This window comes from Artibeus jamaicensis, unplaced genomic scaffold (genome assembly GCF_021234435.1).
Source record: "Artibeus jamaicensis isolate MK-2021 breed Jamaican fruit bat unplaced genomic scaffold, CSHL_Jam_final contig_241, whole genome shotgun sequence".
NCBI lineage: Eukaryota > Metazoa > Chordata > Mammalia > Chiroptera > Phyllostomidae > Artibeus > Artibeus jamaicensis.
Window position 1 is genome coordinate 7645910 of NW_026521509.1, and position 27731 is coordinate 7673640.

Below are 27731 nucleotides of genomic sequence, written 5' to 3' on the forward strand. Positions count from 1 at the left end.
CTTAAAACTTGGGCCATTGTTATTTTGAGTTGTCTATGTTTATCCTGATTAGATTTATATTTCAAAGGTATGAAATATACCAATCTTTGTACAAGTTGTGTATAATCAGCATTGTTTAGAAAAGGCTGGGAAAAAATCTCTCAATTATTGGCCAGAGTTAAACTTGAAGACCAAAGATCCTAGTTCTGCCTCAGTTCTGCTTCTGAAGCTCCTGCAAAATAGAAGAAACTAGGGTCAAGGAGATAGGCTTAACAACAGACACCACCCCCCAAAGGGCAGTTTCTCTGTTGTTTGAAGAGATCCAAGAAGGAAAATGTAAGACTTTAAGGAAGTAGTGTGCCTATAGCTGAACCAGCAAATGTGCAGTAAGGGGTTACATGAAGAAAACTTAGTCAACAAATAGAAGAAATATGATCTTGGCAAAGTGAAATGAGTGGTTAAGGCTGAGGAAATTCTGCTGAGGAAATGGTCTGTGAAATTTAAGAAAGTTATAACTGCCTGCTCTCCAAACACACATTACATTCTTTAACAACTGAGGAATAAGTGAGTTAAAATAGTCACATTCACTTGACAGTTTATCTCTTACTCACTCCCCTCACCCAAGTATGATAGTGAATATAGTAAAGTTACTTTTGGGAACGCACAGAAGAGGCATATATATGATTTGAGGACATTTGGAGCATGGAGCAGATCCCATATTTATATCCCACTATTTTTTTCAGATCTACCAACACATCAGAAATTTCTCCTTAGGAAAACATTTACCACTTCCTAGGAAAATCTTTCTGCAACAGCCGAAATGCATAATTCCTAACATATTGGTTTTTACAGAAGATATCTGAAACTACTGGGGATACAAAGTGCCAAAAAGATAACTAAGATGAAAAGAGATTCAGAGACAATTGTTTTGACTTCACTTAAAAAAATAGAACTGTTTTCAGAAGAAGAGACAGGGACAGTAAAGTACAGGGATAGGGAATAGATTTTTCTTTCTGCCAATGCACAACAAAACTCAGATACTTAATTGTTAACAAGCTTTAAGACTATAGCAAAAAACCTTTCCTCTGTCACCTCATCTCCTTTTCTACCCACAGATTGTATACTCTAGAAAATATAGGGTTTTAAGTCATTCAAATGAAATTGGTCAAAACCTGGCAGTGGAGAATAATCTTAGTAGGGTATGGATGGTAATGAATTTATCTATGCAAGGTATGGATAAATGGTAGGGTAAGATGGGGGAAATGGCTCATCTTTCCATTGGAGGAAAGCATTAACCTCTTCAGGGAGAGAAAAGGAGAGTAGCACCTCACAGTATTCATCCATGTGTGAGAACACTGACAAAGATCCCCATGTATATCAGTGAGCTTAAGAAGTGACTAAATACAAATTGACTTCTGGAGGCAGAAAACGTCTATATAATTACAGAGACCATCTTTATTATTAAAATGTATATTTTTAAATTATAGGCATAAATAACTAGATACCAAGTGCAACATTTTTACAGTGTCTTGGGAGTAAAAAACAAAAATATAAAATAAAAGTGAAGTTGCACAAGATTTCTGCTTATGCACCGTTTCAGACCAAGGTAACTTGATTTGTTGTTCCTATGGCAGATGGCTCTTCTCACAGAATTATAGGTTAATAGAATTAGTTCTTTAACTGAGTAAAAATGAAAACATATAAAACATATGAATAAAATAATAATTATAATAATGGGAATAATGGTAACATATAAATCCCTCATATTCAAAATCTGTCTTGTTGGAATAATTACATACATACATACACACACATATATGTGGAATCAGAACTTAAATAACTTTATATAGAAAATGAGAGCTTATTTATCTTGAATTGTATATTACTATAGTTCAGGATATTAACTTTTTGTACCCTGATTTTGCTGAACCTGGAGAGTGATAAATGGAGGTTCAGAGAAAAGTTTCTCCAAGGAAAGAAGCTCAGAGAGGAAGCTGCTGTCTGGATACCAGCTATAGCAGTACTTCTCTCCTAGTTTAGATTTTCCCCTGAAAATCAGGTCCAGAGTTGGAAAGGGAAAAGTTAAAAAGAAAGAAAGCAGAGATCTGAGAAACTGATAGCCATGCTTGTAGATCCATGTCTTAGAATTTGGCATCCCCATTATGATAAACCAAGTAGGTGAACACTTGCTACATATATAATCTGAAAAACAGTGCTGTAAAACCCACTTCTTCAAAGTATCTTCTCCTCCACTCTGTTTCAATGTTTTTAATTCCCTCCATTAAAAGTGAGGGATTAATAGTTTGAGTTAAGGTTTATTTCCAAGGCCTAAAATTTAGATATTCCTTGGAAAATTCATACTAAGCTAACATTAGCACATTAGCATCTTAGTGTGAATAATTTGACCAGATTACTGATATGCAGAACAAAGGAATAAGACAGAAGACTAAACATATTGATGGGGAGGAGGAGTAGATAAAGTAAATCAGAGCAATGAATACAAATTCAGATGGACAGTTCTGAAGAGAAAGGGTGGTCATAGCTAAGCAGCCTAAGAATACTGGACACTTATCTCCTTGAATGATGTAAATGATCTGCCAGGGCTTTCTGGCTGTCTAGTAAGTGGGCTTCAACCTCAGCCATTTCTCTAAAAAGTTTAATAATCCCCTGATAATATTTACCCTCCCCTTTAAAAATGATATGTTTAAAGAGAAATTAATATTTTAATAAAATAGGGTTACTGATCTCACAAAATGACAATAAGAAGAATAATTCATGCTTATGTAGAAAATAGTAAAAACATATACTATAGGCAAGACTCTTCCATTCCAAGTACCCACAAATTCTTAATTGTGAACCCATTACAACACTAAATTATATCCAAACACAAATCACTTTAAGGCAAACAGACCAGACATAGTTACTCTTTCTAAAATCACAACACTTATTTAACACATCAAAATATGTACCTTACAATTTATAATTAGGAGATAGATACACTACTGCTAGCAGCACAACATCAGTCTTCTAATAAGGTATTATTTTAATAACAAAGTACAAACAATACCAACTCTTGTCCAGAGAAAACATTAGAAAATTTTCTATTTATCTTAGATATTCCACCACTTTCCCTCCCCTAAACATATTAGTATCATAACTGTGTGCCTAAAACAACTCCTTTCTTCTAAATATGATGAAACCATGGGTTAACTTCCATAGTCCTTCCAAAGTAGCATGTGTCTTTATTATACAGCACACATTTTTGAGTAGAGCATTTTTTAAGTTAGAGCTTTTTGATAAAACATGTTTTATAGTATTGAAATATTTAAGATCTCAGGTTTAATTACTATTCACATCCTGGTTCTATTTCCTGATACTAGTACCAAACAGGTAGCAGGCAAGGCATTGTGAGGAGTGTCCGATGCTGCCAAAATTAATCTTATGCACTTTTTTTTAAAGGTGAAAAAAATGACTTCTCTAGCTGCAGGGAGGTAGGCTATACTGACCTCAGAATGGTACCACTGAGGTGAAGGTGGACCAGACAAATTACTGAAGACTAGGACCCACATGCCTAGCTGCTTTCAAACCCAACTCTTGCTAATGGATGTAGCTTAACAGTTGCCACCTAATTTAAAAGAAGAAATACAATATGGTAAGGATTTTAAGAGCTCTACCCACTCTACTTCTTTTTCCTCTGATCTAAGCTTGGTGATTAATTAATGCATTGCTTATTTCATAGGCTCAAAAATGCAGTAATCTGTCAGAGGTACTTCAACATCACTCTGGAAGCATGGTGGAAATGCCCTTTACAAGGCAGGTACATGCATTTCCAGAGGTGATATTCAGAAATAATTTAAGGGAACCAAATTGTGATTGTGACCTATCTGCTGTCTCCTGAATTATAGAGGTAATTTCGGTCACATTTATATAGGTCACATTGTATGGACTTTGACAAGCTATCTGCCCTGGGTGGATTTCATATGGCAGTTTAGAAAGTTATTTTAGGTGAATCTGTTTCTTGTCCTTACTATTAACATAATAAAGGCCCAAGTTCAGATTTTCATTCTATGAATAGGTGTGACAGATGATGTTTCATATTGACACTGAAGTGAATAAAATAGCTATTTGAGTCTTCAAACCTTAGAGTGTAATCACACATGGGAGGTAAAAGTGATCCCATGTTTGTAACACTTTATTTTCACATAATAATATATTGTCCATCCTACTTAATATATAACCAAAATACGATATTGGAATATAAACTGTAGTTACCAGTATAGACAACTACATTGCCTCTAAATACTGTGTCCATTGTAACAAACTAAGTGCTTATAATGACACCAAAGTAATTGTCTCTTTGTGTCTTAGGTTCACAGATAAAACTACTAACTCTAGTTGAGAGCATATGTGTACAGGATGTCACTGAAATTTTATAGTTCAAGTCTTAAAGACATGGTGACAAATTACTGCATGGACATCAACGATGGTAGAGTATAATGCTCTAAATAGGTTCTGATATAAAGATGTGAATTCCTCACATAGGTAAGATAGAACATAACAAAAAAATCTGTGAGTGCTTCCTGTGATTACTTTCTAGTAGCTTGGGACATTACAAATGTATTCTGATATTTTTTCATTTCCAGCCACATTTATTTTTTTATTTAGCATAATTCGGTTGTGATAGTAGAAGTAGCATGGTTGCTCACAAAGGATTTCACATGTAGTTGGATGCTATCATGCAAATCTTGTCTTGAAAGCCGTCTTCTGAACTCATTAGTGGTAAAGTAATATATGACTGGGTCAAGGCAGGAATTCAAACTAGCAAGACACAGGGCAACAGAATGAAATATCAGAATCACCCTTCTGGCTAGGCAGCTTTTAATTTTGTTGGACTTGACCAGAAAATCTAAAGGAAAACTGAAGTGATAAGGTGCAAAGCAAATTAAGAATACTCCCGCACAAGTTAGAATCATCTTCAAGGCTTTCTTTTTCTCTCCAAGGTCTTGGGCCACAGGATATTTATCTTGCAGTGATAAAACAGCCTTCCAGGTACAATATAGGACAATCAGAAGAGGAGTGACAAACCCAATCAACTCGCCAATGGTAATCATGGCAACGGACTGAGCCACATTGACATTCCTGGTAGGAAGGTCTACAAAGCATTTGGTTCTGTTGCCTGAGGTGTCATCATTGGTTCTCAGGTGAGGAAAGAGCATACAGGCAAGGCAGATGATCATCCAGCCAGCAATGCTGATGTATAGGTCATATTTCTGTTTGCAGTTACGGAAGCGAAAGGGGTACATGAGAAACCAAAATCGTCTCACACTGATGCAGACCAAGAAATAGATGCTTGCATACATGTTGACATACTTTAGGTAGAAACAAAACATGCAGAGGCCAGACCCAAATGGCCAGTCATGATTCAAGTAGTAGAAGATCCTCAGAGGCAGGGAGAGAATTTGTAGTAAGTCAGCAATGGCTAAGTTTATCATGAATATCACAGCTCGTTTGGTTTCTTTCATATAGCCATAAAATACCCACAAGGCTAATATGTTCCCTATGAAACCTGGCACAAGAATGACAGTGTATGTCACTGCGTAGATAAAGTATCGTAAATCTGTAATGTGTCCATCTGGCTCAGCACATGTGTCATTAGTAGGCATTTTTCTTCCCACAGAAACTGTCTTTGCCAAATGGCAATTCAAAACCTATATTCACGATCAATTGCTGCTCTTTCTTAAAGATTAATTATTGATGAGCTGGATAGGCTAAATATAAGATAAATTTCTTATGTGTAGATCTCAGCCTCTAGATATGATTTTCAAAGAACTACTTTCATGCTTGCTTTGATTTGTCTACGGTAACTACATGGAAGTCTAATGTACAAAGAGAGATGACAAGCTGTTATAATTTTCCCCCTTTCTTTACTTCGTCATAAGGCCTTCTGGGACATCACAACAGTTGATTCTCTCTTGTTTGAATCATGAACATGTCATATAGCAGTTCTTTTAACTTTCATATGATAATAGTCATCACTTTACAGGTGTTTGGCAGGCTGTTTTTCCTTTTTATGGTTCACATAAAAGAAAGGTTTGTTTAAGTACTCAGTAGGTCTGCAGCTCTTCAGAGATGATCAATGTAGATACACCACCTTTTCTGGGAGTTTTTCTGTTATGTGTTGAAAGCTAAAAAAATGAAGAAAAAATTATTGTCTGATACTTTTTTTCAAAAAAAGCCTATATGTAGAAAAAATATTAGTTTACATAGGAAGTTCTGATGTTTCTACAAGGCACTTCAGAATCACAGGAAAGTATAGCTAGGAGGATTCTAAGAGGTAATCTAGCCCCTTGCTACTCAAAATGTCATCCTGAACCAGCATCACTTGAGAGCTTGTTAGAAATACAGAACAAATACAGAAAAACCTCCTGCCCCAACAGATATCTGCTGAATTAGGATCTACAGTTTAACAATTACTACAGGTTTTTGTTTTGCATAATAGCATTTGTGAGGCTCTGATTTAAACCATTGCTTCACAAACCCCACCAATCATCAGGCTCATCTAAGGACATTTTTAAAAAAATAAACCTTTCCATAGCTTTCTTGGTGTCTCCTCTAGAGATTCTGATCCAACATATAGGGTCTGAAATTTGTATTTTTTAAAAGCTCCCCATATGATTCAAATACAGCAACCCAACATTTCTCTTTGAGCCATTATTAAAGGGCCACTGATTTGATCTATATCCTTCCCAGATGTCTGAGAAGAAATGGGCAACCAACCTCTCTTTAAATGCTTCTATTTACATGGGTCATTTAGTCACCTCTCAATTATCCAAAACAACAAACCATAGCACCAGTAAAAGAATCAAAATTCCCCAAAAGTTGACTCAGCTGGGTCCATGACCTGTGTTCTGAGGTAAACAAATTTTAGCATAGGGACTTGGAGAGTTGCCTCAAGGCCACTGAAATCCAGAAGGACTTAACTGACTTTAAAGATATGGGGGAAGAAAAAAATGAAATAGAAATTATGAAACATCCTGGTTTGTACTATAAAACCCATGTGGTTTAAAGTGCTTGATTCAAACTCTGAAGGCATTGTAGTTATTATTTTGACTCTTTCCTATTAAGTAAAAGAGCATTTTTTATTCAGCGATATGGTGCTCACTTTAATTAAAGTTCTGATGTATACCATGAACAATGCATTCAGGTTAAACACTTTGAGGTTTCTCAGATAGGGAAGTAAAGGAAGTATAGAGATGGTGTTGTAAAATACAAGGAAGTACAACTGTAAAGAACTTCAATATTGAAAGTGTGGTTAAAATTAGAGGTCCTTCAGCTGCCAAACTGAAATACTTCTTTAAAATATTTTCAGAGGTAGTGATTATGCTGTAGATGACGGGACAAATTAGGTAGGTAGCATACCAAAAAGTGAAAAGCCCTGGATTTTGAACTTCCTTTTTAACTATTTATACAAAAGGCATTGCCAATTAATGTCACTGATTAGACATTAGAAGTTTACAAATGTTTGTCTAGTCAACCTCTACTGAACATCTATTCACTTCTCCTATCACAGCCAATGAGTCTTAAATCTATATCATCTCATCTGAGCCATAGCTCTCTTTCCAATTATATGTAAGACCTCTACTCTTGGATATTTCATCATCATCTCAAATTCACTGTAACTATTAAAGCGAAGTTATCTTTTACTTGCTCTGAGCAAAATGTTATTATCTATAAAGATGTTAGAACTTCCCCAATCAAAATGTGTTTCTGTATTTTAATAAAGGAAAGTAAGTTATTAAAATGCTACATCATCAAATGACCTAATTTTTGATGCTGCTCTTTGAGACATATTAATTGCAAGTAGAGACTATATTTTTGGATATGTAACCCTGTTGAGCAACTGTCCGATTACAAGCCATAAGCAACCACTTACTCAAAATCCATCTTTATTTTGGAGTTCTGGTTTGGTAAACACTTTGGGAAGCCAAGAAAAAGTAGCATTAGTGTTCCAAGTGACTGAAATCATACAGGGCTGAACAAGGTGTGTACATATTGGATAGGGAAAAGTAGAACAAATTTTTCTTGATTCTGATCAGTACACATAAAAATCTCAAAACTTCCTTTTCAGTTTTGAAAGTCTTCAAAGTCAATTAGCTTACAATATTTCCAGTAAACCTGTCCAGTAATTGCCTCAAGGTAAAGAGCTGACTACAGCATAGTCATAAAATAGTAGAGAATGTCTTTGCCTGGTTACTTCTTCTAGGTAATTCGCCAGTTCTGTCCCACTGAATGTTCCATCAGAATTTTTTTTATTTGAAAGGGTGGTTTTCTACCCATATACCACATTCATTCAGACTCCCAGTTTCCCTTACTTTTGACACCTTCTATGATTCCCCCATAGGCCAACTTCATGAAGGGAGAAAATACCTATGTGTGAACAGGCAATGTAGTTATTGTGAACAGTGTCATTGTTCCAGGAAATTCTTTTATTTAGCTGAGTCAATACATCTCCACTGAGACCTGAAGCCCATTTCCTTTCCAGCAGGTGGTGCATCTTGTTCCTTTGCTCTGAACAGTACTCTTTTAATTACTTGGAAATACCAGGATGGGCATCACTCGACCTCATATCCCTAGTGAATAAGGCTCAGTCACACTGCCATTCCTCAGATATCCTAGTTTGTAATTATTTCATATCCTGGAGACCAGGGCACACCGATGGGTTTTCAGGACTGGTAACTCCAGAGGCTATTGAAATCTGTACCGATAATTAACAAGTTCTTTAAATACCTACCCACTTCCTTGCTCCTACCACTTATTTAAAAATATGTTCATCAGTTTGTTCTTTCACAGGTCTCATCTCTCAGGGTCTTGATGTCATTCACTTGATTTAGAGGTTTCTATTTTTATTATTTTCCTTTTTCTTAAACAGGGTTTCTCAAAATGTGGTCCCTGGGCTAACTGTAGTGCATATTAAAGTGAAAATCCCAGATGTACTGAATCTTAATTACCAAAGAGTGGAGCCAAGCTGTCTACATTATAACAGTCTTTCCAGAGAACCAAATCAGAGAGCATTCAAATCTGAGAGTCTTTCTTGAGTTATAAAGGGCAAGACCAATATCAATTTATTTTGTAAAGTTTCATAGCCAAATTAGATCCTTGCATGTATTTCCTGTCCTTTATTATCTTCATTGCCTGTGTTCTTAATTTTTCTTCTGCTTAGAATGTCCTACCCCATCTTTACCTAATGAAATCCTGCCTATCCTTCAAAGGCAATACAAAAAAATTACCTTCTTCATGAAGCTTTCATTATTCCCTGCCTAGTTGTGACCATACCTACCTGTAAACTCCCATAGTCCTTTTTTTTGAAAGATCTAACCAATACAATTTAATCAAAAATAGAAGTTAAATAACAAAAGTAAAAATATAAGGAAAGAAATACAATTATCAGTTTTATGAACAATATGATTACATAGCTAGGAAATTCAAAAGAATAAACAGAAACATTAGTAAAATTAACAAGAAAATTCAATAAGTGGCTGTAAAGAAAGTGACATAAGTTTCCTGTGTACTAGTATTAAATAATTGAAGTATAGTTATATACTCATATCAAATATAAGGTACTTAGTAAAAAATGAACAAGAAATATGTGAGATCTATATAAAAATAAACTACAAACTTCTTGAAAGCCATAAAGAGTATATCAATAAATTTAAAGCCATGCATTATTTTTGGATAAGAATACAATATATACGGACTTGAAATTCTTGCCAAACTACTTTTAACTTGTAATAAAATTTTGATCAAAACTATAAAGAGATCTTATCTTAATTTGAAAAGATAATTATAATCTTCATAAACATACAAGCAGAAATAAAAGAATTTGGGGGATATTTACATAAAGGAGTTAGTTTACATAAAGGAATATGCAATGAAGAGAACACAGGACATACAGAGAACAGACTGATGGTTAACAGACAGGAGTGGGAGTTGGAGGGCAAAGTGAAAAAGGTGAAAGAATTAAGAACTAATTGGTAGTTACAAATTGTCATAGGACTTTGAAGTACAGTATGAGGAGTATGGTCAATAATATTGTAATAACTATGTATGGTGCCAGGTGGGTACTGCTAATATCAGAGGGACCACATTGTAAAGTACAGCATGTGATTGGCCACTATGCTGTACATCTCAAACTAATACAAAAGTGTTGAATGTAAACTGTGATTGAAAAATAACATTTAAAACTTTTTAAAAAGGATCTTAATTGGTATTTTCTACTACTTGACTATTTGTTCAAGATAATTGGTTGATTGATGTATCTTTCTCTCATTGTTTTCCATAGTACTTTATATTAGAAATATACTTATACTACATCCTACAAAACTGTGAGTTCCTTACCTGCTAAGAATGTGTTCTATGTTTTACGGACTTTTATAATCTCCTACCCCTAAAATGCTCAACTGCTTTGTATGCAGTAGGAACTCAAGTAGATTCAACTCAACTAAGTTTTTTGAACATCTAGAGCAGAGCTCAATCTAACAGGATGATTCCTTTTTGTAAACAATTTAATATAGCTCCATGTTGTTTACTATTGTTTAACTCATGATTCATAGTGGATATCAAATAGTTATTTATACATAGATAAAATACTAAAAAAAGTCATAAATAAGTTTTGATAGCACACAATCTAGAATTACATGTGGCCAGATATCTGGATGTCAGTGTCACCTGTTTTTACCACTTTGGGTGTTTGAATTTTAATTTTTAATCAAAAATACAAGTTGCCATGTACAAAGTTCCATTTTCCACATTAAATTTCTAGTATTTTCACTTGGTAGAAGTGATGAGAAAATTATGTTATGTTATAGTAGGAAAACTAATGCATGTAGTAGTATTTCCTGTTCTTGGTGCTGACATGGCTGTGGAAGTTTTCTGCAGTTTTTCTGAATGTTAACCTTGTGTCTCAGACCAGACATGAGCATTTAAAAAATAAAAGGGCTTCTCAGGAAAGTTATAAGCTTCCAAGATTACATCAAATAAACTAAGGTTCAAGATAATCAGGTCCTTATGGCCCTTTATACTGTTTTGCAGTCCTGTTCTTGCACTTTTTTCTTTGAGTGAGCCCTTTCTACTGCTTCATAGGATTAAGAGAACACAAAAGTGGAGATATACCTAGCTGGTGTAGCTCAGTGGATTGAGCACAGGCCTGCACACCAAGGGATGGAGGTTCAATTCCCAGTAAGGGCACATGCCTGGGTTGCAGGCCAGTTCCCAGCAGGGGACACAAGAAAGGCAACCATACATTGATATTTCTCTCCCTCTCTCCTTCCCTTCCCATTCTAAGATAAATAAATAAATAAAATCTTTTTTAAAAAGTGGAGATATAAAACAACCTTATACATTCTGGTTAAAAACAGCAAGAGTGGATTGAAAAATTAAACCAGTCTCTGGGTCCTCACATTTGTGTTGGTCTTGATTTTGAGTGTAGGTAGCTACTTAACATGGTGTGATTTCAAGAGTTGCCAAAAAAAACTCATTTAAGAAAAAAGACTGTAGTTGAACAACAATAAAATAATTTTTAAAAAAGAAAAAAGACAGAAGTTCCTTTGCACTTGTTGACTGGGGCTTAAATTCATTTTTCTTATGTATAAGTCTTTTGCTCTACAGAGAGAGTCTAAGCTTGGAATACCAGACTCTCACTTTTTAAAAAGATTTTATTTATCTGTTTTTTTAGAGAGGGGAAGGGAGGGAGAAAAACAACTGAGGACCTGGCCTACAACCCAGGCATGTGCCTTGACCTGGAGTCAAACCATTGACCTTTTGGTTCACAGGACAAAGCCCAATCAACTGAGCCACACCAGCCAGGGCAGAGTCCCACTTTTAAAGCTGGAATCCCGCCACTTAATCTTGGCCACTTTTCTTGAATAATGTCAGTACCCTTTACAAACTCAAAAATTCTGGATCATGTGTAATACATCCCAGAGCTTCTGCATACCCTGCCTTTCAGCTCAGTTAGTATAAAAGCTTTTTCTGTCTTGGTGTTTAATAGTTCGCCTGCCATATTTATTTGTGGTTTACTTATATTTAGACAATTTTCTCCACACTGTATCATCCCAAATCTATAAAACTTTGTTTTAAGCAACAAAAAGGTAATGTGGAACCTCTTGGCAGACAGTAGGATCTTCAGAAACTACATAATCCTGACAAAAATTATTTAAAATTTAAGATTTTAAATACTAAAGTGCAAGTGGCAAAAAGAAGTGGTTAGCCCTTAGTGATTACACTAAAAACTACTCACAGAATCCTCAATAATTACTCTAAAAATGCCCATAGAACATTAATACCCCAAAAGAGAGACAATTAATCTAAAATATGGGGATCTCATTCTTGGATTTTAGATGACAGATAACAGATTCTGTCCTTAGATCAGGCTTCAAATCAGACATGGGCAAAGGGTACAAAACACTGAACACTGTTATTCCAGGTGATTGAATATAAGATTCCCCTCATAGAAATTTTGTCTTCACTGGACCTGTCTTGATTTTTGGTTCTTTACAGCATGACATCTGGTATTTCAACCAAACAGTATTCTGGATGGTTACTTTTCAATCTTCTACCATGTTTTCTGTGCTTGGAAAGTGATCCTGTAAGTTATCCAGAGTTTTCTTCATCTCTTCAAAATGTAAACCTCCCAAGTCCTGGAGTCACAGCTTTAGAAGTGATCACATGCCAGGAACCATTACTGCAGTCCTACACTTCTCCTTCCAGCAGTACAAACTTCCTGATTAGTAGAAGCAAACTGAGTCTTCTGAAAACTTGACCCTTAGAGGCATCTTTCTGGTTACTGGCACTAAAGTGTCATAAAAAAAAGATGACTGGATGGATTCCTTGACTAATCTTCCACCAGTGATAGAAACTCAATGACAGGCACATGCCTCCTGGTTTAGGTGGAAGCAGATAGAGTGGCACATCACTTTTAACACAGACTCTTCTTACTTTGTTAGCCACTATATTTGGGAAAAGAGTTATAACTATGAAGTGTTAGAGTAGGAGGGGTCTGTTGCCTTGGATTTGTCTCCAAAAGCAGGGCTACAGAGATACAATAGGAAATGTCCTAAACTAACCTCAAAGACTCTAGTGCCAAATCCACTGTACTAATGATTCAAGAACCCAGGTCATGATATATTTACTTGGAAGTCTCTACAGCCCAAGTCTGGAATAATTAATGTTCCAGGTATGAAACATCAGACATCAAATTATTTTGTAGGTTCTCATTAGAACTGTTGTCACATTTCTATGAGATAACATCAAGTATATTGATTGAAAGGAGATGGTAAAAATTGAGTCTGATGAGACCATTTCTTATGACACCCTCTCTTCTTCCCACACCTGTCTTTTAGGTAATAGATTCTCAAAGACCAGGAAATTTTACTCTCCTATAGGACAAGACTGAGATGTCTTCTTAAAAATCACAGACCCAATTTAAGTCAAACCTGGGATCATGTCAGACCTTGGAGCTTATCGTGTAAGGCAATATTTAACTGGAATTTTGCATACTTGTGTTCACTGTCTAATGCTCCATTACTAAATAAAGTAATTTTTCAATGAGTGGCATTATTTGTTACATTTGGTTCATTTTGATAACTCTTTATTTTACTGGAGTGAATAGTAATACAATTCAAGATTGGGATATAATCAAGGAGGACTGGACAGGCCACCGTTGTGAGATCCTGTTCTTTGTATTTAAAAGTACAATATATACCCATTCTTGAGTTTTTTCAGTCTATAGTATGAGTTGAAATGTATGTATGAAGCTTGCAAAATCCCCTCTTACCAAACTTTTTGCAGATGCTCTTACAGAAATACTAAGAGCTTTTACTTTGGGTTGACTCAAGGACAGGGTGGCAACTCCTACCTAAAATAAACAGGCAAGCAAATAAGAAATCTCACTGGGCAAATGAAAAGTTTTTATACCTTTCCAGTACAGTATCAGTAACATCTAGCAGTATTTCAGAAGGAGGAACAAACATTCATAGTTTATCTCTGTTTATAACACATTACTCTTTGACATGAGTAATGAGCATACTTCCTTTATTATGTTAAATAGCATACTTTCTTATGTTAGACTAACATATTTCTGCAGATGTCTTTACCAGATACAGGCTCAAGCATATCATGCACTTGTGCAAAATTTTCCAAGTGTCCACATTGTGATGGACTAAAATTCTGAAATTCAAACCTCTATTTTCTCTTTCTAGCCAGGTCTCCTATACCCTTCCAAAGTCTCTTAGGCTTTTTGCAATGCCAGGCTGTCCTTGAATATATCATGTACCTTTATGTTTCTGTCTTTTATTTTAGTTTGAATGTTTTTATGTTCTGTTTCCCCATATCCACCTTCCCACTTTCATAGGTAAATCCTTGATATAAAGGATAATTTGGATTACTTCATATCCTCCTCCAAGACTTCCTTGAGTCATTCAAATCGAAATTACCTTTCTTTCCTTTGACTTCCCACAGCACATTATTTGTACCTCTATTGTAGCCTGATGTGTATCATCCTGTCCAATGGTATAATTAGTTGTCTATATTTCCACTAGATTATTAGTTATCTCAGAGTGGGGACTTTGTCTTAATCATCTGTGTATCACTCACAACACTTAGAATAGACCTATACTAAATAAGTGTCCTTTAGCAGAAATGTAGGAAATATCTATTAAATAGATAGTACAAATGTCTCAGTATGTTTTCAGAACCACTTTCTAAATGATCTAGTTATGTGTAATTTTTGCAACATGTCATTTAAAGACTTTTCAAGTTATAAAATCTAAGCACATATAGTAATTTCTAGCTATTGTTTTAATCATTGAGATTCAGCACTGTAAAGCATTTGGAGATTACAGAGGACACTTTTTGAAGAACATTTCCTTTTTGTTTACTAAGAATTACATACTTTTCTTTATAAAATTATCTTTTTTCTCAACAGGAAAATTTGCTCTTCCTTATTGGTAATTTGCCAATGAATAAAATAAGTACTCTGAATACCATCCCATTGAACTAAGATTTCCTCCACGTTTTTCCCAAAATAATCACTGCATATTCACTAAAAGTGTTTCGAAATAAAATCAAAGAAACTTCAGAAACAATCAAAGAGAAAACACATCCTTCACAGTAACAGTGGTCCCCACAAGTTTAATGTCCATTTGACATTTTAAAAACTACCCAACTACAAATTTCCCATATTTATCTGCAGTCAATGATCTAAGGTATAGTACAAGACTCAAAACACACTCCTTCCCTTTTTAAAAGAAATCTAAACTGTTGAGAATATACATTTAAGCAGCTACATTGTATTGTGATCAAAAGAAGTACAAATGAAGGTCAGTTTTAAAACATATCACATCCCCACCACACATACACACATGCCAAAATGGAGGACAGCACAATTCTTTGTGGCAATGTGGTGCTATTTTTACTTCCTTTACCACAGCTTGCTGCCTTCTTATGGCAGGAAATGACAAGTCCTTCCCCTACCATGGTCAGGGGAGTGAGAAAGTACCCAAAATATGTTAAACAGGCACTTGTCCCCCAAACCTGCTGTTGTAAAAAGATAATATATATATATATATATATATATATATATACATATATATAAATTATATATATATTATACATATATAATTAAATTTACCTGCTGGTTTGTGCACTTTTACTTTTGATACAGTCTAAGAGCTTACCTTTCTATGTCATATCTACTCAGAGAACAAAGCTGGACTTCTGGACGTCTTTAAACCTACAGGATTAATTTGGCCTAGGGTAAGTCTAGGCAAAATTTAAGCATAAGCTTATTATTTATTCATTTCTAATTTCTTTCCCTTAAATGCATTTTGTGAAAGCCTAAAGAAAAAAAGGTGCTTTTAATCCCAAACTAGTGACAATAAATAAAAAGATTTTTTTTCAGAGAACAGCACTATTATTTTTCATTTATTTTTTCATTATACTTGACATATACTATCGTATTAGTTTTAGACACTGATGTATCTTTGAAAGTGATCACCATGATTAATTTAGTACCCATCTTGCACCATACATAATTACTACAATATTATTGAATATATTTCCTATGCTGTATTTTCGATCCCCTATGACTATTTTTTAACTGGCACTTTGTACTTCTTAGCACCTTTTACCTTTTTTGGCCATCTCTCCAACTACTTTCTTATCTGGTGAATATCAATTTGTTCTCTGTAACTATGAGTTTCTTTCTGTTCTGGTTGTTCATTCATTTTGTTTCTTAGATTCCATATAAGGCATTTCTTACATTATATGGTATTTGTCTTTCTCTGTCTGACTATTTCACTTATCATAACACCCTCTAGGTCCATCCATGCTGTGGCAAATGACAAGTTTGTATGCTTTTTTAATGTCTAAGTAATATTCCAGTGGATACTACAAAGCTGAATAAAAATGAAATTATCAGCAATATTTGCTTAGATTTTGATGGCTCTTGATTTCACTGGAATAACTAAATGACTAGCCACTTCTCAAAATTCAGTTACATTGAGCTCACTGCATTTTCCTCTTGTTTTTCTTAGTGACATTTTATCAAGTGTTATAACAATGACATTTTGCTTGAAGAGATGACAAAAGTTCAAATTTAGATGTCTCCTACTCCTTGTATTTACCAACTTAAGTACATGTCAGGTACAAAGAGATTGGAGAAATCACTCTTTGACAGTTTTCAGAGCCAATTGTTTCAGTGATAGATGTCAGTAACACAGTAATTGATGGTATGTGAAGTCTGGGTATTCTTTTTAAGATGACCATCAATGTTAATGCTGTTAATGCTCTTTCATTATTCTGTGATTGACCACTTATCTACCTATAATCTATCTATCCATATATCAGTCATTTAGAGAAGGCATCACAGGTGGGATTATAAGAAGGTTAAAACAAATGACTAGCAAACTTAAAGGTAAATTTATCTAAAACTGAGAACTTTCTTCTTTCTGTCTTTCCCAATATTGAGAATATCACTGATATCACTAATAACTTAAACTTTCCAATTTAAAATCTTCTTTAATTTCCTTGCCCCTGCTTTTCTTCTCTGCCTCCTACATAGACTGTTACTTGTTTCATATGATCTTTTCTGTACATTGTTCTTATCTACATTATTTTTGTCTTAGTTCTAGCTCTGTCTGACTTCCTTAATAACTCTCACAACTGCTCCAACTATGCCATCAACATATCCTACATATCTCGCCAAGTTATTCATCACTAGAACAGTATTCTTCTCCTGAAGAATGAATAGTATTCTTTATTTGGAATCTCTACATCTGGGAAAAATCACTCAAGAAACACAAAGCAACATAATACACATACACAAACACATTATCTTCCTGGACTCTATCAATGAGTTGAAATTTTATTATTTCTTGATTTTAAAACTTTTTAATTGTTTATATGTTTAAAATTTTATTAATTATATGTTTATCATATGTTTTTAAATGTTTTATTACATATATTATATGCATACATAAATGCTGTGGCCAAAAAAAGATTGCCAGCTAATGTTTCCTGGACAAAATCATTTAAACAAATTACAGAAGTTTATTTACATTTTTATTAATAAAATGTTTGTATTGTTTTGCTTCACTTTCTTGTTTGTTTGATAGTAGTACTAGAATCATATTTATCTTTCTCTTAAGTCTGAGGTTGTATCTTGATTAGGGACTTTCATAGCTATCGATAAATTAAAATGCATTTGAATTTCCCCCAATTATTTGAATTTCATATCACAACAGAAATTCAGGCTCAATCAGCACTCCCATTTGTTAATACCTCCAAGGGATGTATAGTACTTTATTTGAGCCAACCTATAATTACTTTTGACAATAGATGTATGTCCTTAGCTCTGTAGTCTACTCCATCCATTACTAATCACTAGTTTATGACTGTTGCAAGCATAACATGTTTTGAACAGGTGCCTGATTTTTTTCTCCTTGTTTCACTGAGCTCTTCAGCTATACTCATCCTGATTACATCAGGGGGGAAATATCTTGAGTGGACTTGAAGAGAGGCTCTTTTCATTTTTATGAAAAAATGCAAACAGAAAGAAAGAATGGAGTGGCTTAAATTTGGCTTCTGGATATGCATAAACCCTTATACTAAATATTTAATTTAAACATGAGCACTCTGTATTCACATACAGAGAGCATTGCACTATAAAGAAGTGTATTAATTGTTAAAACCCTGACCTCCTGATTAGGGATTAATCTGAATGTGACTATTTTCTTCATGTTTAAGTAATCTATGCAGTCATTTTGCTCATGGGTTTTTAAACTAAGCTTAAGGTATTCGACATGTCCCTTTCAATGGTTAGATATCTAGGTTGGTGCAATGGTAATATACTTCTTCTAACTATAGGCACCCATACAAAGGAACCAAAAGCAAACATGACAAATAATTCCCCTTCTCCCAAATCTATAACTTTCAAATCTGTCCTTAACCTTAGATTCATTGGCTAATCAGTGAACAGTAGCCTAACTGGCATCCCCTTCCTCAGCACACACACAAACTCACATGTTATTCTCTACTGTATGACTAAAGTGGCCAATGTGTGTGTGTGTGTGTGCGTAGTATATGTATATATATATATATATATATATGTGTGTGTGTGTGTGTGTGTGTGTGTGTGTAAAGTTTAGCTTTGAAATCACTGTATAATTTGTATGTAGACCCAATAAAAAATTAGGGTGAGGTGAGTAACACAAAATTTAAGGAGTTGCCAAAGAACTCAGTAATAAAGATACAAATATTTTAGTGCAATATTTTTTTAAATCAAAATTAATGCAAATCTATGATGGCCATAATATCAAAACAGTAAATAAACATAAGATCAGTATGACTAATTTTTCCTTTTCCCTCAAACTTTAATATGACTCACAGGACAGTATTAAATACCACATTCTGCCAAATATTCCAGAAATAACAGGCTTTCATGTTCAATAGGATGATATTCATAGACTGTAAAAACCTGGTCATTACCTGGTAATTCATCAAGTGGACAAGCAAATGTGTGACTGGTAGCCAGTGAGGGCTCTCGGTACCTGCCCAGGGCCCACAGAGTGAAACAGCACCCTTTCAGGGATGATACCAAAACAGAGGTCAAGACCATATTTGACTACTTAACTGTTTTCTCCAGTGCTGGTAGAATTTCTTAATCAGAGTAATAGGGTTTACTGAGGAAGCCATGGGGAATCTGGCTGGATCAATTTATTCATTCCTGAAAGAACATACAATAGAAGAACAGTGACCAATTGAATCTTTTTTTTATTGTTGTTCAATTTCAGCTGTCCCAATTTACCCCCCCATTTCTCTCCCCTGTCCTGCCCACCCCTCCTGTTCCCACAGTCAATTCCCACCCTGTCGTTCATGCCCATGGGTCCTCTATACATGTTCTTTGATGACCCTTCCCCTTTCCCTCCCTTTATTCCCCCCTCGCCTCTGGTCACTGTCAGATTGACCAATTGAATCTTGAAGGAGATTTTTACAGAGGGCTGGGAAATTGCAACAGGTGGAAGCTGAAATCTCCCAAAGTAATACCATGAGCAAAAGAGAGTATGGAGAGAGTTACACTCAGCCCTTAGTAGTAGCAAAGTAGAATGAGTGGGAATTCCTTTACCATTTCACATTTCTTTTTGACTTGTTAGACTTTGGAAGGGTGAGAGAAGGGAGGAATGTCAGTGGCAGAGTTCACAAGTCACTCCCTAGCCACCAGCAGCTCTTAACTATGATGAGATATCTCAGAAAAATTCCACAACTCTAATCAAATTCACAGCACAGCTGGAGGGTAGAAATTGCCTCTTTCTCAGTTGGGTATCTCTTCTGAGTTCTCACAACCGCAATTGTTTCATTAGTTAGTGAATATACATGGATGGAGACCCAACTAGCCACTGGCTGTCAGCAAAGCTGATGCTAAGAGGTAAATTATCTTCTACACAAAACTGCCATATAGGTCCCCTTGTAATGCTTGTAGATGGCTTCCTATGTGGGGTGATTTAGGGGCATCAAAACACCACACCTCGCTCTTCTCTGCTTCACTCTACCCAATGATCTCTTGTACAGGCTTGCCACCTTTCCTGAAATATTCCATTATAAATACAATACTTTAAGGAACTTTGTCTCCAACAATCTTCTAATAAAATTAAAAATACTACAAGGAAGATTTTTACATTAACCCATTAACTGTAATCCATTACACTAAACTAGTTTTCACCATAGAAAGAGAGTGGGATGAAATACAAGAAAGATACATCTTATTTGGTAAAATAAGGGACGTGCAGGAACCTTGAGGGGGACAGTCTTAAGTGTTGCAACATAGTAAGATTACCTGAAAATCCAGATTTTATCATAAGTGTTGGCAGGGAATTCTAGAAAAGAGAGAAGAAGGCAAATAAAATAAAAGACAAGCAGCCAACATAATAGTTGTCATCTAAACCAATTTGCTTCAAGCTAGTCCTTTCAACAACCTATAAGTCATTTTATTTATTATATTTCATAGATAGGAGTCAGGCAAGTTCAAACAATGGGGTTTGGCTTAGGGGGTTACTTTACCAACTTCTTTTGGAACAGCCAATGCATTCACTAAAGACATTGTGTTTTACTTGTGTTTTTTGTTTTTGTTTTTGTTTTCAATTCCCAACACAGGCCTCTTGGTAGAAAGCAGGCTGTAGAGGAAAGAGCACTGGTCAAAGACATAAGCTTCTAGTCTTAGACTTATCGCTAATTAGTAGTATTACCTGGGGAAAGTCCCTCCTATCTCTGGGCCTCAGTCCTTCATCTGCAAAATGAGGTTGGACTAAGTTATCCTTCAGGTTCCTTTGAGTTCTAATAGTCTAAATCTTGTAGAAATTTTGAACTGGTAAATTGGCACAATTTGAGATAAAATTTGAAAAATATATAAAGAAATATGTGTCTTTCCTTTCCAATGCTTTATCATCTCAGGTCTGATAAAGAATTCTCATACCACAACCCAAAATGCCTAATCTTAATATCCAATCCAAACCCACAGTCTCGGGAAGCCTTTTCTGGTTGGTACAGAATTTTTCCTGTCCTGTACCCATTAAAACATTCCTTTGGACCAATATGTCTACATTTAAGCTCTCAAAACCACTGAGATTTTAATAAGTTCATTTAAGCTAATGCATTGATGACAGAGAAGTAGAAGATATTAGCCGAGGCCTTCAAAGATGTGTGCAGACATTTTCCCAGAAGACTTATTTTAAGAAATAATGGGAACCATTGCAGACCCAAGCAAAAAGGATTACAGTGATTTGGGAGGAGAGTGAGGGAAATGTTATAAACAGGTTGGATCTCTCATATCATACACTGAAGACTGCTCAGCAACCTACACAGCGACAAATTCAGTTAGAGCGAAGCTATTGAGCGTGCTGTTTTCATAGGTGAGCCCAAAGTTGCCATAAATAATGGTTCAGTGAGCTTTTTAAATAATGTTTCAATTGCTGGCAGAACTGATTGAGCATTTAAACAAATATTGGACTTCATTAATATTTATTAAATCATTTTTAAAGATGTTATTTATGTTTAGAGAGGGGAAGGAAGGGAGAAAAATGGGGAAAAATATCAGTGTCTGGTTGCCTCTCAAGTGCCCCCTACTAGGGACCTACCCCACAATCCAGGCAAGTGCCTTGACTGAGAATCGAACCAGTATCCTTTTGGTTCATAGGTCAGCACTCAATCCACTGAGCCACACCAGCCAGGGAAATATTTATTAAATTTTTATTAATAATATATTAATCTCTTTTGATCTTTAGTCTTTACAAAGAACGTAACTGAGACCTAGAGAAAGGAAGGAATTCATCCTGATTACATACCAAGTTAATGTCAGAAAGAGGACTAGAATCTAAGTTTCAATTCAAAAGCCTTGTGTTTCTTTGTCCAGATCACACTTCCTCCCAAGTACATATTCTCTAATATGTATGTGGATAATTCTCTTTCCAATCTATAGTCATATCATTTGAATATAAGCTTTGTTTATGTTACTAAATTATGTCAAATTTCTAAAACATCAGTGTACAAATACCTGGAAACAAGTGTCCTTCATTTTCTTTCTGCAATGGCATGGAAGCCATTGTTTTTACTATGTGCAGAAAAAATCAACACCTATTTCTGCCTCTTTCCCACCTCTCTCCCTCACCACCCTCCCTTACATACAGGGACACAGACACACAGACATTTATTTCCACTGTCATGCAAGACTGGGAGAAAATAACCAAAATAGGATAAATGCTCTTTTTCCTTTTTGGCTCTTTCCCACTGCTACAGTTTTGTAAACTATCAATCTAGGGGGGAAAATGAAGAGATGAGCAATACCTTGTTGTAAATCAAGTCACTATGCTGGATATCACTGGAGATAAAAAGAAAGGAGATGGCCTTTCTCCTTGAATACTTATAGACTAGCAGCAGTGATACAACATAAAGGCAAGAGAGAAATGAGTAAAATCAGTTGCTAAACTGAATAAGTGAAATGCTAAATTCTATAGAAAGCTGCCATATATTTAAGATACAAACCTTAATATGGCTGGGACAGTCCATCTGGCATTTCTAAAGGCAGTGATTTCACTAATTCATAAAAATCCTACTTCTTCTCCTGTATTCAGCTGTAAGCCTTATAACTATTCTGCTCCTTATACACATTTAAGCTGCAAGCTTGACCACACATAATGCTCCAAAGTGCTGAAGGGAACTTGGCAAGTGTGAGGCAGGTACAACTTAATTTTCCAAGTGTGATTTAAAAGCAATTGCCCATGGCATTTTGCAAATTGTACAGAGGAACTATGACCAAAGGAATGCAAAGCACCTAGTAGGTATTAGTATCTAATGTCATGACCTTTTTGCATCATATCAACTACGGTATGTAAATGGGGATTATGACTCCCTAAGACAAAACGTGTCATTAAGTCACATTCTTCTTCTAAATTCCTATTTTATAGTCATATTTAATATGTTCTAGTTTGTCCTCCCCAAGTAAATAAACTCCATGAGGGCTGGGGCTGTACATTATATAATTCCTATTATTACCCCTTCTGTACTAGAAAATAATAAAATACTATAAATATTGGTTAGAGATAATTAAAATGTTTTATCTATGATTCCCCTGATTATCCATTTTACCTGGTGTTATATGTGTTTTATCGCCCTCTCGTTTCCTAGGTCACCCAGACTAAATCTAATAAAAACAGTTCCTATTTTTAAACAAGTGCACTTTTGACTCCCTCTATTATAAAATCTCTCGATTCTAAAATGGAAAAGGATAATATAGTGAAACATGACTGTATGATATTGAGACAGCATAGCATGATGAAATGAGCTTTGGCAATAAACAGAACTGAGTTTCAAAGTCAACAAAAGCAGTTGTGCAACTTTGGGAAAGTTATTTGTTTCCTTCACATTGGTTTCCTCATCTATTATCTATAAATGATGAAATTAAATAGAGTTATTTTCAAAATATAAGAGATTTTGCCAAATGCTTAGTACCTCATAAGTATACAGTAAATAAGAATCATTATTGCCTTCAAATATTAATATTAGGGAATCCAAAATCAAAGTTAGAGCCAATATTAGATATGCTCTCAAAACCTGATGAATGCTAAATTCTCTGTAACTTATTAGACATTTATTTTTTACTTATATTTCATTGATTATGCTATTACAACTGATTAGATATTTTTAAAGCTTTTTCTGGAGTCATTACTAGGAAGATACTCAATTTAGAGTAAGGCATAAGTTCTTTGGGGGAGAAAATCAATAGCTCAGAGATGGCCTAAACCTAGTGTTGACCCGCAGCCCATGGTGAGTTTGGCCCTGACTAAAGTTCACATCTTGAGATTTAAGGAGGACTTGAGAACCACTAAACGTATGTCTAAAAAATCTTGGTGTGTAATTACAGCATCCAGTATGTAATATTGTTGTATTACAGCATTTAGTGTGTATCAATTTGCATTTTGGGATTTTTTTCTGTGGGCACAGTAGAAACAATTATCTCCTATTCTTGCAGGAAACAGTGCTAAAACCTCCATATCACAGTTTGCTACATTATCAGGGGTCCTTAGGAACAGCCTGAAGTATGCCCCTGGTATTGAGAGGTTCTTGAGTAATTTCAAAATGACATCTTTTAACATTTGCCAATGAATAATGTATGTCTTCCTTAATCCTCAAGCATTGTTATTCAATAAGGAGACGAAAAAGAAGCACTGGCTGAGACATCGAGATATCTAGGTTCTAACTTTTTTTCTGCCACAGATTCACAGAGGTACTTGGCCCAGTCATTTCAACCCTGAGCCTCAGTTTTTCCAATTGTAAAATGAAAACTGTCAATCTATGTCACTTTCCAAAGCATAGAAGAGTCTCAGACCCTTTTTGCCATTGCTCCTCTGAGTGGAAGGATTTGAATCGTTTTTAATCTTTTTTTATCCTCTGACTAGGGATATGGAGACTGAGTCTTGAGACCTGGGACACAAGAGGAACACTTTTGGGTGGTCACTTTAATGGGCAAGGGAAACAGAACTATTTTGTGATCCCTTTTCACAGCAATATGTAGTTGTCAGAGGAGTTAAATTCCCTTTTTGGTTCAGGGCATCTGATTGTGCCAAAAGTGTCTATGAGAGTAAGGCAAAAAGCATTTCAGCTTACCTAGAGCAAATGGTGATAATTGAGTTCATTCATTCCTAAGAGTCTCTTGGTGGAAATTCAGCGAGGTTTTTGGAGGAGTCAATGTCCTACTTTGTGTTTTTTCACCTTTACAATATTTAGGACCATATTACACTGGCCTCAATGGAGTAAATACACTAGATGATTCTTGTCTCACAGAAATGTTACTGTAAACATTTAGTAAAGCAAAGCAGTGCATGTGTTCACAAGTGTAAAGAACATTTTATGTAATTAAAAGAAATGCCCTCCCCCTTACACAACCTTCTTGGAAGGGGGCTTTAACGTAATCCAAATATTTGCTAGTATGGCCGATGGAATCTTTCCCTGGGCTTAAAAATTTGAATACTATCAATAAGGTTGATACCTTTGCTACCATATTTGAGATTTGCAGAAAAGAAATACTCCTTGCTGAATGACCAAAGCTCTCTAACAAATAGTAACTCTGCTAATTGCATAAAATTATAACCTTTTGCTTCTCTACAAAGATTAGAGCAGTATAAAATGAAGTTCGTGCACACCACTGTTGACAACAGAGAAAGGAGCAGGAAAATTGTTTATTACTTGAGATTTAATACTTGGTCATGTCATACCATGAAAATCCAGCCCTTCGTTTTTTTATAATCTCTGAACGCTACTCTTAACACTTATCATGACACTGATAACCTCATCATTGAGTTAAAAGTTAGAAGAAAACGTCCTTAATATTTTCTCTTTGAGCACAGAAGAGAAACAATATGCAAATCAGAAAATAATTTCACTTACATTTTGTTAAAATAACCTGTCAATTATAAGTACCAAAAATGTCAATTTAACTTAATATCATTTTATTCATTGTTGATTTTTAATGTACTCATTTATTCTGATATAGCTTATCCATGAGAAATAGAGCAACTGTGTCTGCTGTTTTTCTTTTTCTTCTCTCTCTCAATATAAATTTTTCCTTGGATTTCTTTCTTTGAAAGCAGATTCTGTTTGCTAACAATAATTACAATTCACTTTTATAGTAAGAATATGTAAGTTATACAGCTGATAAAAACATGCATTCATATTCATAAAGGTCCTGTGATATTACTGCTTTCTTATTCTTTTTAAATAAGAGCTCGTTTTCAAAATGACACAACATCAATTTAACCATTTTAATCACCCCCAAAATAAAAACATCAATTTTAAAGAATTATAGCAGAGTAGATTTTTTTAAATCCTACATATTCATGCAAGTAACTTTACTTAACATAGTTGGTTAAATTACAAATGTTCACAGGCCTATCTTATTTAATATGAATTGAGTGAAACATCATGAAAAAACCTCTTCATATCAAACTTACATTTTTCCAAGTTCAAAGTTACCTCCCCTCTCCCATCTCAGGCAACCAACTGTATAATTATTTTTGTTTGTGCAAATACCAAGGAAATGACATATGGGGATGGTCTGGGTTCATTATATTCATACCACCCATAGATCTGACACGTTACCCAGAATCTGATGTGAAGAGGCAAATTCCAGATATCAAGGGTAAAAAGGCACAGAAAATGCTAATTATGCATTTGAAAACTAGAACCTACCGTTTTAGTTTCTTTCTGTTTTCTCCATAGGTCTCCAAAGAATTCATTTGACAGCCACTGCAAAAGGATGATACTGATCTGTACATCAATTCCAGCTCCCTGTTCTGAGAACAACCAATCTAATCTCCCTTTACTATCGGGAAAAGAAAAGAAAGAAAGAGGGAGAAAGAAAGGAGTGAACAAGGGAGAGAAAGAGGAAGTGAGAAAAGAGTAAAACAAAACAAAACAAAACAAAAAAGGAAGCCAAAAGAAAAATAAAGAAAACAAAAGGGAAAAAAAGAAATAAAATTATCAGCATTACCTAACCATTACCATGTTGAAAAACATGGTAGTGAGATGTCAGAGTGAAATATGCAAGCCACTCTGTGCACACTGAACATTTCCGTTTTCCAGAGGGCAGCACTCTCTCTCTCTCTCTCTCTCTCTCTCTCTCATTAATGATGCAAGGTGCAGGGCTACACTATGGGCTGTACATTGAACCTGAAAATCTTCACACTTAGCAAGGAAAGTCTCATTTATATTTATAGGGTTAGCAGATATTATCTTCCAATCCTGTGGTTGCACTGAGCATTGAGTTTGTAATAATACACACACTATATTTATTTATGGAGCCCTTTGTTTAAGCTAAGTGCCCTCTGGTCCCTTCCACAGTTCGTGGACCACTACAGTCTTGATTATGATCCTTTCTCATACTCCTCAGTTGTTGTGTTTAGGTAGCAAACTGGATATTCCTTGTTTAAGGATATCGCTTAGGTAATTCCCACTATAAGAAGTCAAGACAGGGTAGACTTCTGCCTAGGGTATTTTTTTCATGTATATACCTTCAAATTCATGGTAATGAAATAAATACCCTACTTTTTAAGAGGAATTTGGAGATCTAAACTCACCCCCCCAACTTCCTGTTCACTCACTCTGCCTTCCCCTGAGAGTCCCTGTGACAAGGAAGTGTAGGTAAGCTCCCATTTCCTCTCAGTGGTTAGGGAGGATTGAGTGAAAATGAGCTGGTTTCCTGTAGCCTAGACCCGTAGCCACAGCCTCTTGAAGATGGTGTTCCAAGGAGCCTCTGAGCCCCAGAGCTCAGCACTACACTCTATTAGACACCTAACACCCCACCAGAACTGCTACAAGATGAGCAGAAGGCAGCTGAAGCAATTCTCAAGACTTGAGTAGTACTTCTAGATCAGAACAAGAGTATTTTTCAAACAGACCATGGGACAAAGAAGTATGTTAGTATATGTCCAGCCTCATACTAGGACATATCTCTGTGGTATATTATAAAGAGTACCTGTAAGGCTCTCTGCCTCAAAATGTTTCCTTCACTAGTACCTGAAACATCAGTGATTTGGAGGTAAGCATTCCCTTCTTCCTAGTCTTGATTTTCAAATCCTGATGCTCCTAGAAATATACTTACTTGAAAACCTTGGTGTGATTGGGTTTATTAAAATTGGAGAGATGGGAGTAGA

The 27731-nt window shown here is 35.3% G+C and overlaps 1 protein-coding gene across 3 annotated transcripts; it reads right to left on the bottom strand.

Annotated features, from left to right (window-relative positions):
* On the bottom strand, positions 1 to 27731 carry GPR174 (G protein-coupled receptor 174). Of its 3 annotated transcripts, none has more exons than XM_037132195.2 (5): positions 27680 to 27731; positions 26269 to 26325; positions 20366 to 20405; positions 19166 to 19258; positions 1 to 6164 (listed from the first exon to the last, which is right to left on the bottom strand). In XM_037132195.2, the coding sequence occupies exon 5, from the start codon at positions 5640 to 5642 to the stop codon at positions 4641 to 4643; it is 1002 nt and encodes a 333-aa protein (XP_036988090.1). In that variant the 5' UTR covers positions 5643 to 6164; positions 19166 to 19258; positions 20366 to 20405; positions 26269 to 26325; positions 27680 to 27731; the 3' UTR covers positions 1 to 4640. The 3 variants fall into 3 exon arrangements, with proteins under 3 accessions (XP_036988090.1, XP_036988089.1, XP_036988091.1); XM_037132194.2 differs by lacking the exon at positions 27680 to 27731 and adding an exon at positions 26570 to 26688; XM_037132196.2 differs by lacking the exons at positions 19166 to 19258; positions 20366 to 20405; positions 26269 to 26325; positions 27680 to 27731 and adding an exon at positions 19021 to 19159.